At 42.0% G+C, this 16,627-nt stretch overlaps 1 protein-coding gene across 2 annotated transcripts; it reads right to left on the bottom strand.

Moving 5' to 3' along the window:
• Window positions 1-1,371: 1,371 nt before the first annotated feature.
• On the bottom strand, window positions 1,372-16,581 carry LOC109871254 (interleukin-10 receptor subunit beta). Of its 2 annotated transcripts, none has more exons than XM_020462064.2 (7): window positions 16,386-16,581; window positions 15,641-15,764; window positions 9,468-9,637; window positions 9,114-9,268; window positions 3,398-3,545; window positions 3,074-3,219; window positions 1,372-2,936 (listed from the first exon to the last, which is right to left on the bottom strand). In XM_020462064.2, the coding sequence occupies exons 1-7, from the start codon at window positions 16,447-16,449 to the stop codon at window positions 2,838-2,840; spliced, it is 906 nt and encodes a 301-aa protein (XP_020317653.1). In that variant the 5' UTR covers window positions 16,450-16,581; the 3' UTR covers window positions 1,372-2,837. The 2 variants fall into 2 exon arrangements, with proteins under 2 accessions (XP_020317653.1, XP_020317654.1); XM_020462065.2 differs by having other exon boundaries at window positions 1,372-2,939; window positions 16,386-16,580.
• Window positions 16,582-16,627: the final 46 nt, after the last annotated feature.

The following is a 16,627-nucleotide window of genomic DNA, read 5'->3' as shown; positions in this document are numbered from 1 at the left end:
CTTAACTGATTAGCCTTGTTAAAATAAAGGTTTAAACAAAATGGGTGAGGAAAATAATCTTATTTCATCCATTTGAATTCAGGCTGTAAAACAACTAAATGTGGAATAAGTCAAGGGGTGTGAATACTTTCAGTTCACAGAAGCTACTGGGTAAACAATATGCCAAGCCGTCAAATTCACTTGGTATTGACCCCACGTGGCTGGTATCTGGGGTACTTTCTCATTAAGGGCCGGTTTAGGAGACACAGATTTAGCTTCCAATGTAGAAATCCAGTGTAGAAATCCCCTACAATAACCCATGTGTAGCCTATAATATGTATTCAATTCTCACGCTTAATAGACATTTGACAATATTGTTTGTGACAACAATATTACAGACAAGACAAATTGTAGGCTATAACATGGGACACAACATTACAGTAACATCTAGATAAATATATTAGCTATGTTGTCACAAGATAATATATTTCATTTACTTATGTTAGAGATTTGGATCACATGTAGGCCTATGTAATTAGATTATAAGGATGTAAGCATGAAGATAGATACTGGAAAAAAATATAAACGCAACATGTAAAGTGTTGGTCCCATGTATCATGAGCTGAAATAAAAGATCCCAGAAATGTTCCATACACACACAAATATGTTTTCTCTCAATTTTGTGCACACATTTGTTTACATCCCTGTTAGTGAGCATTTGTCCTTTGCCAAGATAATCCATCCACCTGATCAAGAAGCTGATTAAACAGCATTATCATTACACAGGTGCACCTTGTGCTAGGGACAATAAAAGTAAAATGTGCAGTTGTGTCCCACAACACAATGCCACAGATGTCTCAGGGTTTTGCGGGAATGTGCAATTGGCATGTTGACTGCAAGAATGTCCACCAGAGCTGTTGCCAGAGAATTGAATGTTAATTTCTCTCCCATTAACATCGTTTTAGAGAATTTGGCAGTACGTCCAACCGGCCTCACAACCGCAGACCACATGATACCACGCCAGCCCAGGACCTCTACGTCCAGCTTCTTCACCTGTGGAGACCAGCCACCAGGACAGCTGATCAAACTGATGAGTATTTATGTCTGTAATAATTTCCCCTTTTGTGGTGAAAAACTCATTCTGATTGGCTGGACTTGGCTCCCCAGTGGGTGGGCCTATGCCCCACCCATGGCTGTGCCCCTGCCCAGTCATGTGAAATCCATAGATTAGGGGTAATGAATTTATTTAAATTGACTGACTTCCATATATGAACTGTAACTCAGTCAAATCTTTAAATTGTTGCATGTTGTGTTTATATTTGTGTTCAGTATATTTCAACTTTAAGTAAACATGCATTGATAATAACCAATGATAGGTGACAACACCAAACATTTATGAGCATTTAAAAATATATATTTATTCCCTTGGCAAGTCATTTTTAACTGTTGGGCACATTTTTTACATGTTTGTGTGTGTGGTCTCCACAATATAAAATTGTAAAAAGTCTATAAAACATGATTTCAAATGTCAAACGACATCTTCCAAGTGCTAATAGGAGTACCTTCAACTGTTAAAGGGCCAATGCAGTCAAAAACGTGAGTTACCTGTGTTTTAAATTTCCACACTATGAGCTTGGAATAATACTGTGAAATTATGAAAATTATGATAATGTCCTTTAAGTATAAGAGCTGTTTGAAAAGACCGTCTGAAATTTCAGCCTTTAAATGTAGGATGGCGTTTTGGCCTTCCATGGTAACATCACCATGTGGTAAATTAGTTAATAGACCAATAAGAAAGAGTTTCAAACCTCTCTGCCAATAACAATTAATTTTCTGTTTTTGCCTAAAGCACTCCCAGACAGTCCTTGCAAATGTCTTGATTAAGAAGTTGCTATTTGATAAAAAAGCTATTTGTTTCCTTTTAACTATTTTAATTGAAGTACCTTACTCTGTTTTCATTGTTACTCATAAATTATTTGATATTTAGATAAAAATGGCTGCATTGGTCCTTTAATATCCTTCACAAACACAGAGTCACACAGAGACATATAGGCACAAACACAGTCACACAGAGACATATAGGCACAAACACAGTCACACAGAGACATATATAGGCACAAACACAGTCACACAGAGACATATAGGCACAAACACAGTCACACAGAGACATATAGGCACAAACACAGTCACACAGATACATATAGGAACAAACACAGAGTGCATCAAGGCATAAACACAGACCATGTAATACTCCCTTCCTGGTGTTGTGCCATTTGGACTTTGTTGTAAGTCTCTCTGATGACAGTGGTTGAACCATTCCGTTGCCCTATAGCCATGATTCCCCAAAAAATGCCAGTGTAGGCTTACCATGCATGGCCATAATGAATGATAGGCAATATTGATCATTATCATACACAAAGGTCACATAAATAAACACATCACAGTAAGTAGCTCTCTTAGCATTTCATCAACATTAATAAAAATCACTAAATCCCAGATGTCAGAATATTATTTCTCAATTCTCAATAAGATACACGTCCTCTTTTCTGCCATCTATTTCAGTCCTTGTTCTCTTTTCTTACTTCACATCGGACTACTCACTTCCTATTTTTGACCCATATCTTCCCCACCCACTTTGGGCGTGTTCGACATTGCAGCCGACTTTAAAGGCGAGTCGGGAATGACTGATCAACAAATCACCTTGCAACGTAAATAACTTTTCAATATTATTTGTAGATCTGTCAGTCAGTCTCAATTCACAGTTTTGATACTCTCGAACACAGCCAGACGGTCTGTGTGTTTTCTCCCAGTCTGTGTGTATTACATTCTTCCGACCAGCAGATAGAGCTCTCCTTTGTCTATGCCCCACCTGGCATGACGCGGAGCTCATGGTACACCTCCTCAGGCTGGGGGCTGCTCTGTATGGCCAGGATGGAGGAGCATGGGGAATCCAACAGCTACTGCATAGAATAGAATACCACTTAATTGTGTTACAGAGAACAACATTATTTTGACCCATCACCCTCCACTGCTACACACAAAGAAACAGTCTATTATTCATTAAAACACAATGATCATGAGTCATACTACTGACCTCTGTGAAATGTTCAGGCAGCTTGGCCTTGGGTCTGAGGAAGCAGACCACCCTGTAGCAGTACCAGAAGGCCAGGGCCAGCAGGGCCACTGCAACAGCCATCACCACAAACGTCACCAGGGCTACCACCCAAGGCCTGTCATTGCCTGAGGAGTGGTTGGGGTTGGAAAAAGGACCAGGGAGGAAGAATTTAGTTGAGCAGAGGGGACTTGGAGAAGCACTGAAGGCAGCAATCTAATCAAATCCTCATAATTTGTGTTTAACCGATGAAAGGGAGGAAGAGAGAGAGAGAGGCGGAAAGAGAGCGAGAGACATGGGGCTCACCCTTAGTGGTGCTCTCACATGTAACATTGCTGGGCTGGCTGTGTTTGGAGAACCTCTGGGTGTACACCCAGACCTGAACACAGTACCTGGTCCATGGCTCCAGCGCCAAGACCACTTTACGAAGTGGGGTGCATTTCATACTTTTGTCCTGGGAGGGGGTGATAGAGAAGTAGTGAGGATCGACAGCGCCATCAGATTATCCCACCCACAGTCATAACAGTTACCATTGGCAGATGGATAAGTTGTTTTTGTGCTCTGACCCTAAACGCAGAAGGTTCCCCCTAAAAGCAACAAAGTTACACTTTTTTTTTGGGGGGGGGGGGGGGGGGGGGGTGCTCTAAGTAATGCTAATTTCACCATTATTTTATTTTGTTTAAAATGCTATTTATACTGCCACAGTGGTAAATATTAAAATAAAAGTGTATTCCAAATTAAACGAACAACCCCACCTGTGTCAAGGCAAAAAAAATAAAAATAACACCCACGTGTCTGCACTTGTCATCCTGGGACAGTCAGCAAGACGCATCAATTTGGTGTTCCAAGATGGCATAGCAGTTCAGACGTCTTTTGTCCTCGTCTTGTTTGTGTCCAGTATATATATATATATTTACAACTTTTTTTTTTCACATACATTTTTTTACATTTTCCATAAACTCATCTTCAAAACACTCTCCTGCAACCCACCTCACCAATTTATGTTTATAAATATTTATTTAAAAAAGTATTATTTACCTCAGATCTGTAATCCTCCAAGAGGCTAGCCAGAAGCTAGCCGGGAGCTAGCCCGGAGCTAGCCAGAAGCTTGTCCAGAAGCTGGTTCAGAAGCTAGTTCAGAAGCTAGTTCAGAAGCTAGTTAGCTTCTTTACTGGCAAATCGTTAGTACTCAGCTAACTACGGTTTGTGGTCATCAGCTGTCCTTTGGCTCGATAATCTATCGCCAGTTTTGTACGGCGCGGCGCAGCGCGGCTCGGAACGGAACATACCGGACCAATCTTTCTCTCCATGTCCCTGGATTTCGGCCGCTGGCTCTGGACATTCATACCTGGATCTCACAGCTAGCTAGCTGCTATCCGTGTGACTATCGGCTTTCGTAGATTCCGGAGCTAACATCAATTGTTCCGGAGCTAGCCAGCTGAAGAGTTCCATCAATCACTCCTGGGCTGCAGTCACCTATCCGGACCCGTTTTGCTGCCTACGCGGAGCCCCACCGGGCCTTCACAGCTGGACTGCCGACGTTGTCTACCCGAGGGAGTTGTCCGGCTGGCTCCTCCGGCGCGACGTTGCCTGGGCGCCCATCTGCGGCCTGCTAGCCGTTGGCTGTCTTATCGGCTGCTATCTGAATAGACATTCGGACAATTTTTATTTTATTTTTATTTATTTATTTTTCTTCTTGGGCCTCTATAACTATATCTATTGTTTTTATTTTTGTTGTTGTTGTGTGATTTGGATTAATCCCCTCTACCCCACTAATCTACTGACGGAACGCAAGAGGTGGCTAATAACAGACCTTCATCCTATGCTAGCTTGCTACCGATTTAGCTGTCTAAATCGCCGTGACCCCCAACCAACCCCTCCACTCACCGGACCCTTTTGATCACTCGACTAAGCAGGCCTCTCCTTAATGTCAATATGCCTTGTCCATTGCTGTTCTGGTTAGTGTTTATTGGCTTATTTCACTGTAGAGCCTCTAGTCCTGCTCATTATACCTTATCCAACCTATTAGTTCCACCACCCACACATGCAATGACATCTCCTGGTTTCAATTATGTTTCTAGAGACAATATCTCTCTCTTCATCACTCAATACCTAGGTTTACCTCCACTGTATTCACATCCTACCATACCTTTGTCTGTACATTATACCTTGATGCTATTTTATCGCCCCCAGAAACCTCCTTTTACTCTCCGTTCCAGACGTTCTAGACGACCAATTCTTATTGCTTTTAGCCGCACCCTTATTCTACTCCTACTCTGTTCCTCTGGCGATGTAGAGGTGAATCCAGGCCCTGCAGTGCCTAGCTCCACTCCTATTCCCCAGGCGCTCTCTTTTGACGACTTCTGTAACCGTAATAGCCTTGGTTTCATGCATGTTAACATTAGAAGCCTCCTCCCTAAGTTTGTTCTATTCACTGCTTTAGCACACTCTGCCAACCCGGATGTTCTAGCTGTGTCTGAATCATGGCTTAGGAAGACCACCAAAAATTCTGAAATGTTAATTCCAAACTACAACATTTTCAGACAAGATAGAACTGCCAAAAGGGGGCGGTGTTGCAATCTACTGCAAAGATAGTAGGACAGAACTCTGCAGGCTATCCAGGTCTGTACCCAAACAATTTGAACTTCTACTTTTAAAAATCCACCTCTCTAAAAACAAGTCTCTCACCGTTGCCGCCTGCTATAGACCACCCTCTGCCCCCAGCTGTGCTCTGGACACCATATGTGAACTGATTGCCCCCCATCTATCTTCAGAGCTTGTGCTGCTAGGCGACCTAAACTGGAACATACACCCCAGCCATCCTACAATCTAAACTTGATGCCCTCAACCTCACACAAATTATCAATGAACCTACCAGGTACCTCCCCAAAGCCTTAAACACAGGCACCCTCATAGATATCATCCTAACCAACTTGCCCTCTAAATACACCTCTGCTGTTTTCAACCAAGATCTCAGCGATCACTGCCTCATTGCCTGCATCCGTAATGGGTCAGCGGTCAAACGACCTCCACTCATCACTGTAAAACGCTCCCTGAAACACTTCAGCGAGCAGGCCTTTCTAATCGACCTGGTCGGGGTATCCTGGAAGGATATTGATCTCATCCCGTCAGTAGAGGATGCCTGGATATTTTTTTTAAATGCCTTCCTAACCATCCATTAAATAAACATGCCCCATTCAAGAAATTTAGAACCAGGAACAGATATAGCCCTTGATTCTCCCCAGACCTGACTGCCCTTAACCAACACAAAAACATCCTATGGCGTTCTGCATTAGCATCGAACAGCCCCCGTGATATGCAGCTGTTCAGGGAAGCTAGAAACCATTAAACACAGGCAGTTAGAAAAGCCAAGGCTAGCTTTTTCAAGTAGAAATGTGCTTCCTGCAACACTGACTCAAAAAAGTTCTGGGACACTGTAAAGTCCATGGAGAATAAGAACACCTCCTCCCAGCTGCCCACTGCACTGAAGATAGGAAACACTGTCACCACTGATAAATCCACCATCATTGAGAATTTCAATAAGCATTTTTCTACGGCTGGCCATGCTTTCCACCTGGCTACTCCTACCCCGGTCAACAGCACTGCACCCCCCACAGCAACTCGCCCAAGCCTTCCCCATTTCTCCTTCTCCCAAATCCGTTCAGCTGATGTTCTGAATGAGCTGCAAAATCTGGACCCCTACAAATCAGCCGGGCTAGACAATCTGGACCTTTTCTTTCTAAAATTATCTGCCGAAATTGTTGCCACCCCTATTACTAGCCTGTTCAACCTCTCTTTCGTGTCGTCTGAGATTCCCAAAGATTGGAGCTGCGGTCATCCCCCTCTTCAAAGGGGGGGACACTCTTGACCCAAACTGCTACAGAGCTATATCTATCCTACCATGCCTTTCTAAGGTCTTCGAAAGCCAAGTCAACAAACAGATTACCGACCATTTCGAATCTCACCATACCTTCTCTGCTATGCAATCTGGTTTCAGAGCTGGTCATGGGTGCACCTCAGCCACGCTCAAGGTCCTAAATTATATCTTAACCGCCATCGATAAGAAACATTACTGTGCAGCCGTATTCATTGATATGGCCAAGGCTTTCGACTCTGTCAATCACCACATCCTCATCGGCAGACTCGACAGCCTTGGTTTCTCAAATGATTGCCTCGCCTGGTTCACCAACTACTTCTCTGATAGAGTTCAGTGTGTCAAATCGGAGGGTCTGCTGTCCGGACCTCTGGCAGTCTCTATGGGGGTGCCACAGGGTTCAATTCTTGGACCGACTCTCTTCTCTGTATACATCAATGAGGTCGCTCTTGCTGCTGGTGAGTCTCTGACCCACCTCTACGCAGACGACACCATTCTGTATACTTCTGGCCCTTCTTTGGACACTGTGTTAACAACCCTCCAGGCAAGCTTCTAAATGCATGCTCTTCAACCGATCGCTACCTGCACCTACCCGCCTGTCCAACATCACTACTCTGGACAGTTCTGACTTAGAATACGTGGACAACTACAAATACTTAGGTGTCTGGTTAGACTGTAAACTCTCCTTCCAGACCCATATCAAACATCTCCAATCCAAAGTTAAATCTAGAATTGGCTTCCTATTTCGCAACAAAGCATCCTTCACTCATGCTGCCAAACATACCCTTGTAAAACTGACCATCCTACCAATCCTCGACTTTGGCGATGTCATTTACAAAATAGCCTCCAATACCCTACTCAACAAATTGGATGCAGTCTATCACAGTGCAATCCGTTTTGTCACCAAAGCCCCATATACTACCCACCATTGCGACCTGTACGCTCTCGTTGGCTGGCCCTCGCTTCATACTCGTCGCCAAACCCACTGGCTCCATGTCATCTACAAGACCCTGCTAGGTAAAGTCCCCCCTTATCTCAGCTCGCTGGTCACCATAGCATCTCCCACCTGTAGCACACGCTCCAGCAGGTATATCTCTCTAGTCACCCCCAAAACCAATTATTTCTTTGGCCGCCTCTCCTTCCAGTTCTCTGCTGCCAATGACTGGAACGAACTACAAAAATCTCTGAAACTGGAAACACTTATCTCCCTCACTAGCTTTAAGCACCAACTGTCAGAGCAGCTCACAGATTACTGCACCTGTACATAGCCCACCTATAATTTAGCCCAAACAACTACCTCTTTCCCTACTGTATTTAATTGATTTATTTATTTTGCTCCTTTGCACCCCATTATTTTTATTTCTACTTTGCACATTCTTCCATTGCAAATCTACCATTCCAGTGTTTTACTTGCTATATTGTATTTACTTTGCCACCATGGCCTTTTTTTGCCTTTACCTCCCTTATCTCACCTCATTTGCTCACATCGTATATAGACTTGTTTATACTGTATTATTGACTGTATGTTTGTTTTACTCCATGTGTAACTCTGTGTCGTTGTATGTGTCGAACTGCTTTGCTTTATCTTGGCCAGGTCGCAATTGTAAATGAGAACTTGTTCTCAACTTGCCTACCTGGTTAAATAAAGGTGAAATAAAAAATAAAAAATAAAATGTATTCAGGCTACAAGAGCGTCGACCCAATGATAATCGCCGATTGTCATTAAACTGTTAGGTGTTTTGTAAAAGATGTCTCTTTCCATTCATCAAATGGCGTAAGCGCACAGTGCACTGTTCGGATGCTGGAATTATTTTGGAGTGGACGAGCATGCACAAGCAGTCTACTCTTTTTTTTTTTACAATAAGACGAAAACATCATGACTGGTTGTGTTCATGCCAAATTAAAAAGGTAATAAAACAATTTTGAACGTTAAATGACACGTCTTTACTATTAGATCCATAAACATGCCACGGTATAATTCGCAATCTGCTTAAACCTGTACCTCATACTCCTTATTGGCTCCCGTTACTATGAAGTACTGCTTGTTAACCACCAGATGTGAAAGATCCGGCGACAGTCTGTTTTTCCTTTGTTTTAACATGATCAGATCCCTTGATGAAAAAATGGAAAGCAAAATGGTCACCATACCTTCTCCTCCTGACCCTCTTTCCAGTAGGTGATGTTAAAGTTTGCGTGGTTGTATACGTCTTTGAACTCAGAGATCCTGAGCACTGGGTCGTTGATGCTCACTTCAATGACAGCACCACTGGAGACGAGCGTCACACCGGGAGGGCCTAGCGTGGCTGTAGAGAGACATTTGAAAGGAAGTGACCTAGAGGAAGTGAACACCTCTCAGATGAGGAGGGTTAAAGAAATCACACTTGCTAGCTGATAACCATAGACTAGTCTATTAAAGAGGCAATTCTGTCAGGCTCCAGGCTTTATTCACAGTGACACACTGAAGATCTGTCAAAGCTGTTACGGAGATGGGTATAAACTCACTGTGTTCATCCATGACAAACCACTCAGTCTTCATCCAGCGAGATGTGTCCCCCTCTCGTTCTGCCCTCACTTGGAAAATGTACACTCCAAATTTGTTTAGATGACTGGTGAAGTCGCAGCTTTGGGCTGTTGTGTTCCAACATACAACCTCATAGCTGCTGACCAAGCCCCTGTATCAAAACATGGCATAATAGTTATTGCAGTAGATTAGGTGGCGGCAGATTGACGAGGGCGGCATTTTCGGAGCTAAACTGACCAAGACGCACCAACAACAAACAACACATAGAACCTCACAAAATTCTGCCCAAAAACAATGATCATTTCTCTCAACCAGTGGCATATGGGCTTTTTAGATGAACGCCGATGCCGCCCTGTGATAATCAGGGCCCACTTTATCAAAGGCAGGGGCGCAAATGATTTTGCTTGTCCATTCCCAGCGTGCCTCTCCTGTGTGTTGTTGGACAAATAAAGGCAACAGCCTGTTTTACAAATGGTGGGCCCACCACATGGATGGATATTCATAAAATTCCATTGCCCGACACCCCAGTAAGCACGAGCAGACGTCTTTTTTTGGTCCTGTCCGGATGTCTTTTTTGGTGTTTTACAAACGGAAGGCTTATCACGTAATTGGCCATTCATAAAATTATATTTCAGGCAACAGGCTACACCTCAGTCAGCACGGACCGATGCAGATGCCTTTTGGACGTCTATTTTTGGTGAAGTCCAGATCGGCCTCGAGTTCCACAGACATTGGTTTTTGGTCCGGTCCAAATCTGAACCAATCATAGAAGTCTATGTTTGGTTCAGATTTTGTCCGGTCTGGCCCAGCCTTGATTTGGCCCAAACATAGACGTCTATAAATGACGTCTTTTCAACATTCATACAATATCCAATAAATACAGTAGCTAACATCCAATTTGGCCCAAACTTTCTTTCAAACAATGAGTAAGACATGAGGAATACAAAGAAATGGTCAACAGCCACCGACGGACCCTCAACCAAACCCAGCACAACAACAAGTACACAGGTGCTCTGAGTATTGTTTCTTCATCCAATGCAATGTTTTCTGAGTGAATTTATTATTATTAAATGTTTTTCTTTCAGAGAAATGTCCTATCCTACATCCTGATATTACCAGCTTCTGATCACTAGATGTTGCTGTTCCTGCTACTAGATGATTAATAGGCAGTTTATGGAAGGTATGACAGCAACCCATGCTTTGGTTTCTTTACCTGGCTACTGCTTCAAATGCTAACATTTTAGCATTTGTGGCACAACTCCAATGCAAGTAAATGGTACCGACAATGCCTTCAGAAAGTATTCATACCCTGGACTTATTCCAGATTTTGTTGTGTTACAGTACCTAACATCTGATTTGCCAGTGTGAGTATTCAAAATGTATTACTTTTTCTCACCCATCTACACACAATACCCGATAATGACACAGTGAAAATATGTATTTTTTTGTGTGCAAATGTATTGATAAGTTAAATACGGAAATATCTCATCTACATAAGTATTCACACCCCTAAGTCAATGCATGTTAGAATAAACTTTGGAAGCGATTACAACACATTATTATTACTTGTTTATTCTTCAAGCTCTGTCAAGTTGGTTGTTGGTCATTGCTAGACAGCCATTTTCAAGTCTTGCCATGGACTGGACTAGGCCACTAGTCAGGTCTCTGACTAGGCCACTCAGGAACATCTTGGTAAGCAAATACAGTGTATATTTGGACTTGTGTTTTAGGTTATTGTCCCGCTGAAATGTGAACTTGCCTACCAGTGTCTGTTGGAAAGCAGACTGAACCAGGTTTTCCTCTAGGGCAGCAGTCACCAACCTTTTCTGAGTCAAGATCACTTTCACAGTCAAAAAGCAAGCTGAGATCTACTGCTTTTTTTTTTACATTAACCTCACACAAACAATTTTGTAGGAATGAGGTTTGGGCAGTAGGCCTAATAGATTATCACAGGATATTGACTATATGATTGGCCTGCCAATATTGTTAATCAGACCATGTTATATTTCTAACTCGAGCATTGATAACAAAATAGAGCAGTTGGTTTAGCACTTGTGAGCCACTGTGGAGCATGAATTGAAATAATTCGCTTTTTTATTTTACTGAACTGATGGTACCTGCATCTGATGTTCAACGAGATCAAATCACGACGTCAGTGATCTTCAGGTCGAAAAGTCGGAGCTCTAGAAAGACCCCCGAGTTTCTGACTTTGATGACCGTTCGAAACTATTTTTCCCAACTGCCTCTCACGGTCTCTCTGCTCTCTCCTTCCTTTCCTCTGCTGAGACTGACCAGAGAGAGGGGACACAGTCTTCCACCTGCTCTCTCCTCCCTTTCCTCCGCTGAGACTGACCAGAGAGAGGGGACACAGTCTTCCACCTGCTCTCTCCTTCCTTTCCTCCGCTGAGACTGACCAGAGAGAGGGGACACAGTCTTCCACCTGATGGCAAAACTCGAGTCCCACCGCATCTGCCTCATGCACAAATTAATGTTATTCCTATGACCAGAGAAAGTTAAATATTCCTTCATATTAAAATCGACACGATGAGCAGCTAATAATAATGATAATAAAACGCAGGGCTTTCAATACATGGCTATTCATTCATTGCAACTGCAGCCCGATTGGAAGAACGGAGAAGCGCGTTTTGTAATAGTGTGGAATAAAAACAGTGACAGTGCTAAATATAAACTTAAACATTAACTCACTCATCAAAACAGCAGCTCTTTGCTGTATTCGTTAACAGTCCCTCTGTGGTCATGGTTTTAAAAGTTATTAAATCTTAAGCAGGCGAGTAGCCTATTAAACTTGTCTGTGGCCAGGGTCATGGAAGCTCTGTAGCCACGGTAATTTGAGCTATCCGATTGGGCAGCCCAGTAGGTGCACTCTATTTAGTCACAGATATGCCGGTCCGTCGGGTGGGCGGAGTTTGTCTCATAGGAACACTTTGCTTACCCGGTGCGCAGGACTTTTGAATCAAGTGTACCTACAGGCAACAACTCAATAGTTTTAAAAAAGGAGCGCAAGCCTTTATCGTTCATTGGCTTTTCTACAGAAATATTTGGTGATCGACTAGGAATGCCTTGAAGACCGATCAGTTTGTGATCAACCAGTCGGCGACCACTGCTCTAGGACTTTGCCTGTGCTTATAGCTGTATCATGTTTATTTTTATCCCCAAAATCTCACTAGTCCTTGCAGATGACAAGCATACCCATAACATGATGCAACCAACACCGTGCTTGAAATATGAAGAGTGTTACTCAGTAATGTTTTTGATTTGCCCCAAACATAACACTTTATATTTTTATTTATTTAACCTTTATTTAACTAGGCAAGTCAGTTAACTTTTTTGGGATAGGGGGCAGCATTTTCACTTTTGGATGAAAAGCATGCCCAGAGTAAACTGCCTCCTACTCAGTCCCAGATGCTAATATATGCATATTACTGTTAGTATTGGATAGAAAACACTCCGAAGTTTCTAAAACTGTTTGAATGATGTCTGTGAGTATAACAGAACTCATATGGCAGGCAAAAACCCGAGAAAACAATCCAAACCGGAAGTGGGAAATCTGAGGTTTGTAGTTTTTAAACTCAGCCCCTATTGAGGTTACAGTGGGATATTGGTTGTTGCACTTCCTAAGGCTTCCACTAGATGTCAACCGTCTTTAGAAACTTGTTTGAGGCTTCTACTGTGAAGTGGGGCCAAATGAGAGGGGAATGAGTCAGAGGTCTGCCAGCAGCCTCGATCAAAGTCACACGTATTTACATGAGAGGTAGCTCTTGTTCCATTGCTTTTCTACAGACAATGGAATTCTCCGGTTGGAACATTATTGAACATTTATGATAAAAACATCCTAAAGATTGATTCTATACATAGTTTGATATGTTTCAACGATCAGTAATATAACTTTTTGGAATTTTCGTCCGACCTTTCTGCTGGAAGTTGTACGCTCATTTCGATTTGTTTATCAAATGCCCTAAAAAAAGGAGGTATATGGACATAAATGATGAACTTCATCGAACAAATCAAACATTTATTGTGGAACTGGGATTCCTGGGAGTGCATTCTGATGAAGATCATCAAAGGTAAGTGAATATTTATAATGCTATTTCTGACTAATGTTGACTGCGCAACATGGCGGATATTTATTTTGGCTGTTTTGGGCTCTGAGCTCAGTACTCAGATTATGCTTTTTCCGGAAGTTTAAAAACATCTGACACAGCGGTTGCATTAAGGAGAAGTTTATCTAAAGTTCCATGCATAACACTTGAATTTTCATCAACATTTATAATGAGTATTTCTGTGAATTGACGTGGCTCTCTGCAATATCACCGCATGTTTTGGAACTACTGAACATAACATGCCAATGTAAAATGAGATTTTTGGATATAAATATGCACTTTATAGAACAAAACATACATGTATTGTGTAAAGAAGTCCTATGAGTGTCATCTGATGAAGATCATCAAAGGTTAGTGATGAATTTTATCTCTATTTGTGCTTTTTGTGACACCTCTCTTTGGCTGTAAAAATGGCTGGGTTTTTCTGTGGCTTGGTGGTGACCTAACATAACCGTTTGTGGAGCTTATGCTGTAAAGCATTTTTGAAATCAGACACTGTGGCTGGATTAACAATAATCTTATCTTTAAAATGTTGCCTAATACTTGTATGTTTGAGAAATTTGATTTATGAGATTTCTGTTGATTTGTATTTGGTGCCCCGCAATTTCATTGGCTGTTGGCGAGGGGTTCCCAGACAGGTCAAGAACAATGAAAGCCTGGGCCAATTGTGAGCCGTCCTATCCTATGGAACTCTCAATCACAGCCGGATGTGATACAGCCTGGATTTGAACCAGGAACTGTAGTGATACCTCTTTCACTGAGATGCAGTGCCTTAGACCGCTGCACCACTCGGGAGCCCCCGAGGACATAAAGTACATTTCTTTGCCACATTTTTAGCAGTTTTACTTTAGTGCCTTTTTGCAAACAGGATACATGTTTCGGAACATTTGTATTCTGTACAGGCTTACTTCTTTTCACTCTGTCATTTAGGTTAGTATTTTAGGGTAATTACAATATTGTTGACCCATCCTCAGTTTTCTTGGTGAAATCCCTGAGCGGTTTCACTCTTCTCCGGCAACCGAGTTAGGAAGGATGCCTTTATCTTTGTAGTGACTGGGTGTATGGATACACCATCCAAAGTGTAATGAATAACTTCACCACGATGAAAGGGATATTAAATATCTACTTTTTTTTTGTTTAAATGTACCCATCTACCCATCCTTCCACACTGGTAGATGTGGTTGAATCTGTGTTTGAACTCCACTGCTCGACTGAGGAACCTTACAGATAATTGTATGTGTGGGGTACAGAAAACACTATTATCATACCCAGAGTGAATCCATGCAACTTATTTTGTGACATGTTAAGCACATTTTTACTCCTGAACATATTAAAGGCTTGGCATAACAAAGGGGTTGAATACATTTGAGGTTTTACAAATTAAATGAAAAGCTAACAACTTCAATGACACATTTCTTTGAACAGGGGAATAAAAAACATCCCAAAATTCACTGGGTTTGCATTGCATAGGATGAAGAAACAATACTCTGACTACTTGTCAGAGAGAACTGATACCATATACTCATTGTTGGTGTCCATGGGGGGCTTTTGACAATTTCTTTGGAATCCTCATTGTTAGAAAAATGGGTTCCAACTCAGGTGTTAGGTCCTATATGTATTGAATATGAATCCTATCAATTAAAATACCCAATTAGCTTAATTTCTCAGAGATTATATTATATATCAACAAAATTATGTTTCTAATAGATTGTGGGGTCAAAATCCTCTTTCATGTGCTTTTTGAGGTGGAAGTGAAATAGTTGCACTCATTTCTTAGAAATATACTGTCTGTGTGTGTGTCAGTGTGAGCAATACTGTATGAGAAAAGTAGGAATGTGTGTAGGTACAAAGAGCACGCCAGAGTGTGAGCATGCCTATGTATGACACATTGAGAGTCTACTGGTAAAGTCGACTTGAAGGTGTGTCAGTTCTACCCTTTCCCAGCACCCACAGGAGGAAGTTCCTCATATTTCAATGTGTCACCCTCACTTTGCTCCATTGTGTTGTTTTTCATATTACCAGTCTCCACTCACCTGTACTCTGCTCTGTAGGTTATGTTTTCTGTGTGGTTCTGAGGTGCATCCCACTCCAACACTAGTCCCATGTTGACAGAGTTAATCCTGATGTTACTGGGACTTGGAAGTTCGGCTAACACTGCTGTAAAGCACCGAGATATACATTTGAACATACTGACAATATACTGTACACCAGTGATAGGCCTACTAGTAAAATTTAGATGAGGGGGCACATCAACATCAGGCAGAGCAAAATTCAGTTGGTGGTACAGTAACCGAAAAAGGTTGGGATGCTCTGCTGTACATCATGCAGCAGGTGTGGGGAAATAGTATTGTTTCAGGTCTTAGACTATTTTAAGAGGTACTCGAGAAATTAAGCCTGCTTCATAGAGATAAACACTCTTGCGCACATCTGCCATTCAGCAATGCTGCTGGATAAAACCTTTAGCCTATGTGTATTTACATCATCCGTATGTAAATGTAACAGAGACCATTCCTGTGCGTTACAGAGAAGGAAGTAAACTAATATTTACAGCAATGACGACGACAAAATGTCAAGTGTTTCCATTGGTTCCCACAATTGGCAATTCAATAGATTGAGGAATGTATGATAGTGTTAAATAAATGTATAATAGACGGTGAAATTATAAAGGAATATCTACAAAACGAGGTTTAAAACCTTCACCTACAAACATAGACAATCGCCTGACAGCACGTTGGTTGGCTAAGCCTTCTATGGTAAAACCAAGAGCAAAATACTGACCTGTAATTCCATGTAAAGTTAAACATACTTTGACAAACAAGATGGTAAAAACTGTAGATAGCATATTATCCAAGAGATTTTCAATGTAATCCAACGACACTGAAATGTTTTGTTGGCTATATTTTTCTTGCGGCTGCTCATGAGAGTTTGTCTAGCCAACTTTCTGAATGGTCTGAGAATTGCGAGGTAAGCGTAACTACGCTGCGCAAGAATACTGAAGCTTTACGTACGGTTCAAACGAA

Source organism: Oncorhynchus kisutch, linkage group LG26 (assembly GCF_002021735.2).
Source record: "Oncorhynchus kisutch isolate 150728-3 linkage group LG26, Okis_V2, whole genome shotgun sequence".
NCBI lineage: Eukaryota > Metazoa > Chordata > Actinopteri > Salmoniformes > Salmonidae > Oncorhynchus > Oncorhynchus kisutch.
The sequence above is the reverse complement of the archived record's forward strand: the minus strand, read 5'-3'. Positions and strand labels throughout refer to the sequence as shown.

Bases quoted from the DNA above. Each gene is read 5' to 3' on its own strand.
- LOC109871254 (XM_020462064.2), bottom strand. From the start codon at position 16,449: ATGCTATCTACAGTTTTTACCATCTTGTTTGTCAAAGTATGTTTAACT. The intron at 9,638-15,640 runs GTGAGTGGAGAC...GTTTTGATACAG, and splicing joins ACCTACAGAGCAGAGTACAG to GGGCTTGGTCAGCAGCTATG. The intron at 9,269-9,467 runs GTGAGTTTATAC...GTCTCTCTACAG, and splicing joins GTTTGTCATGGATGAACACA to CCACGCTAGGCCCTCCCGGT.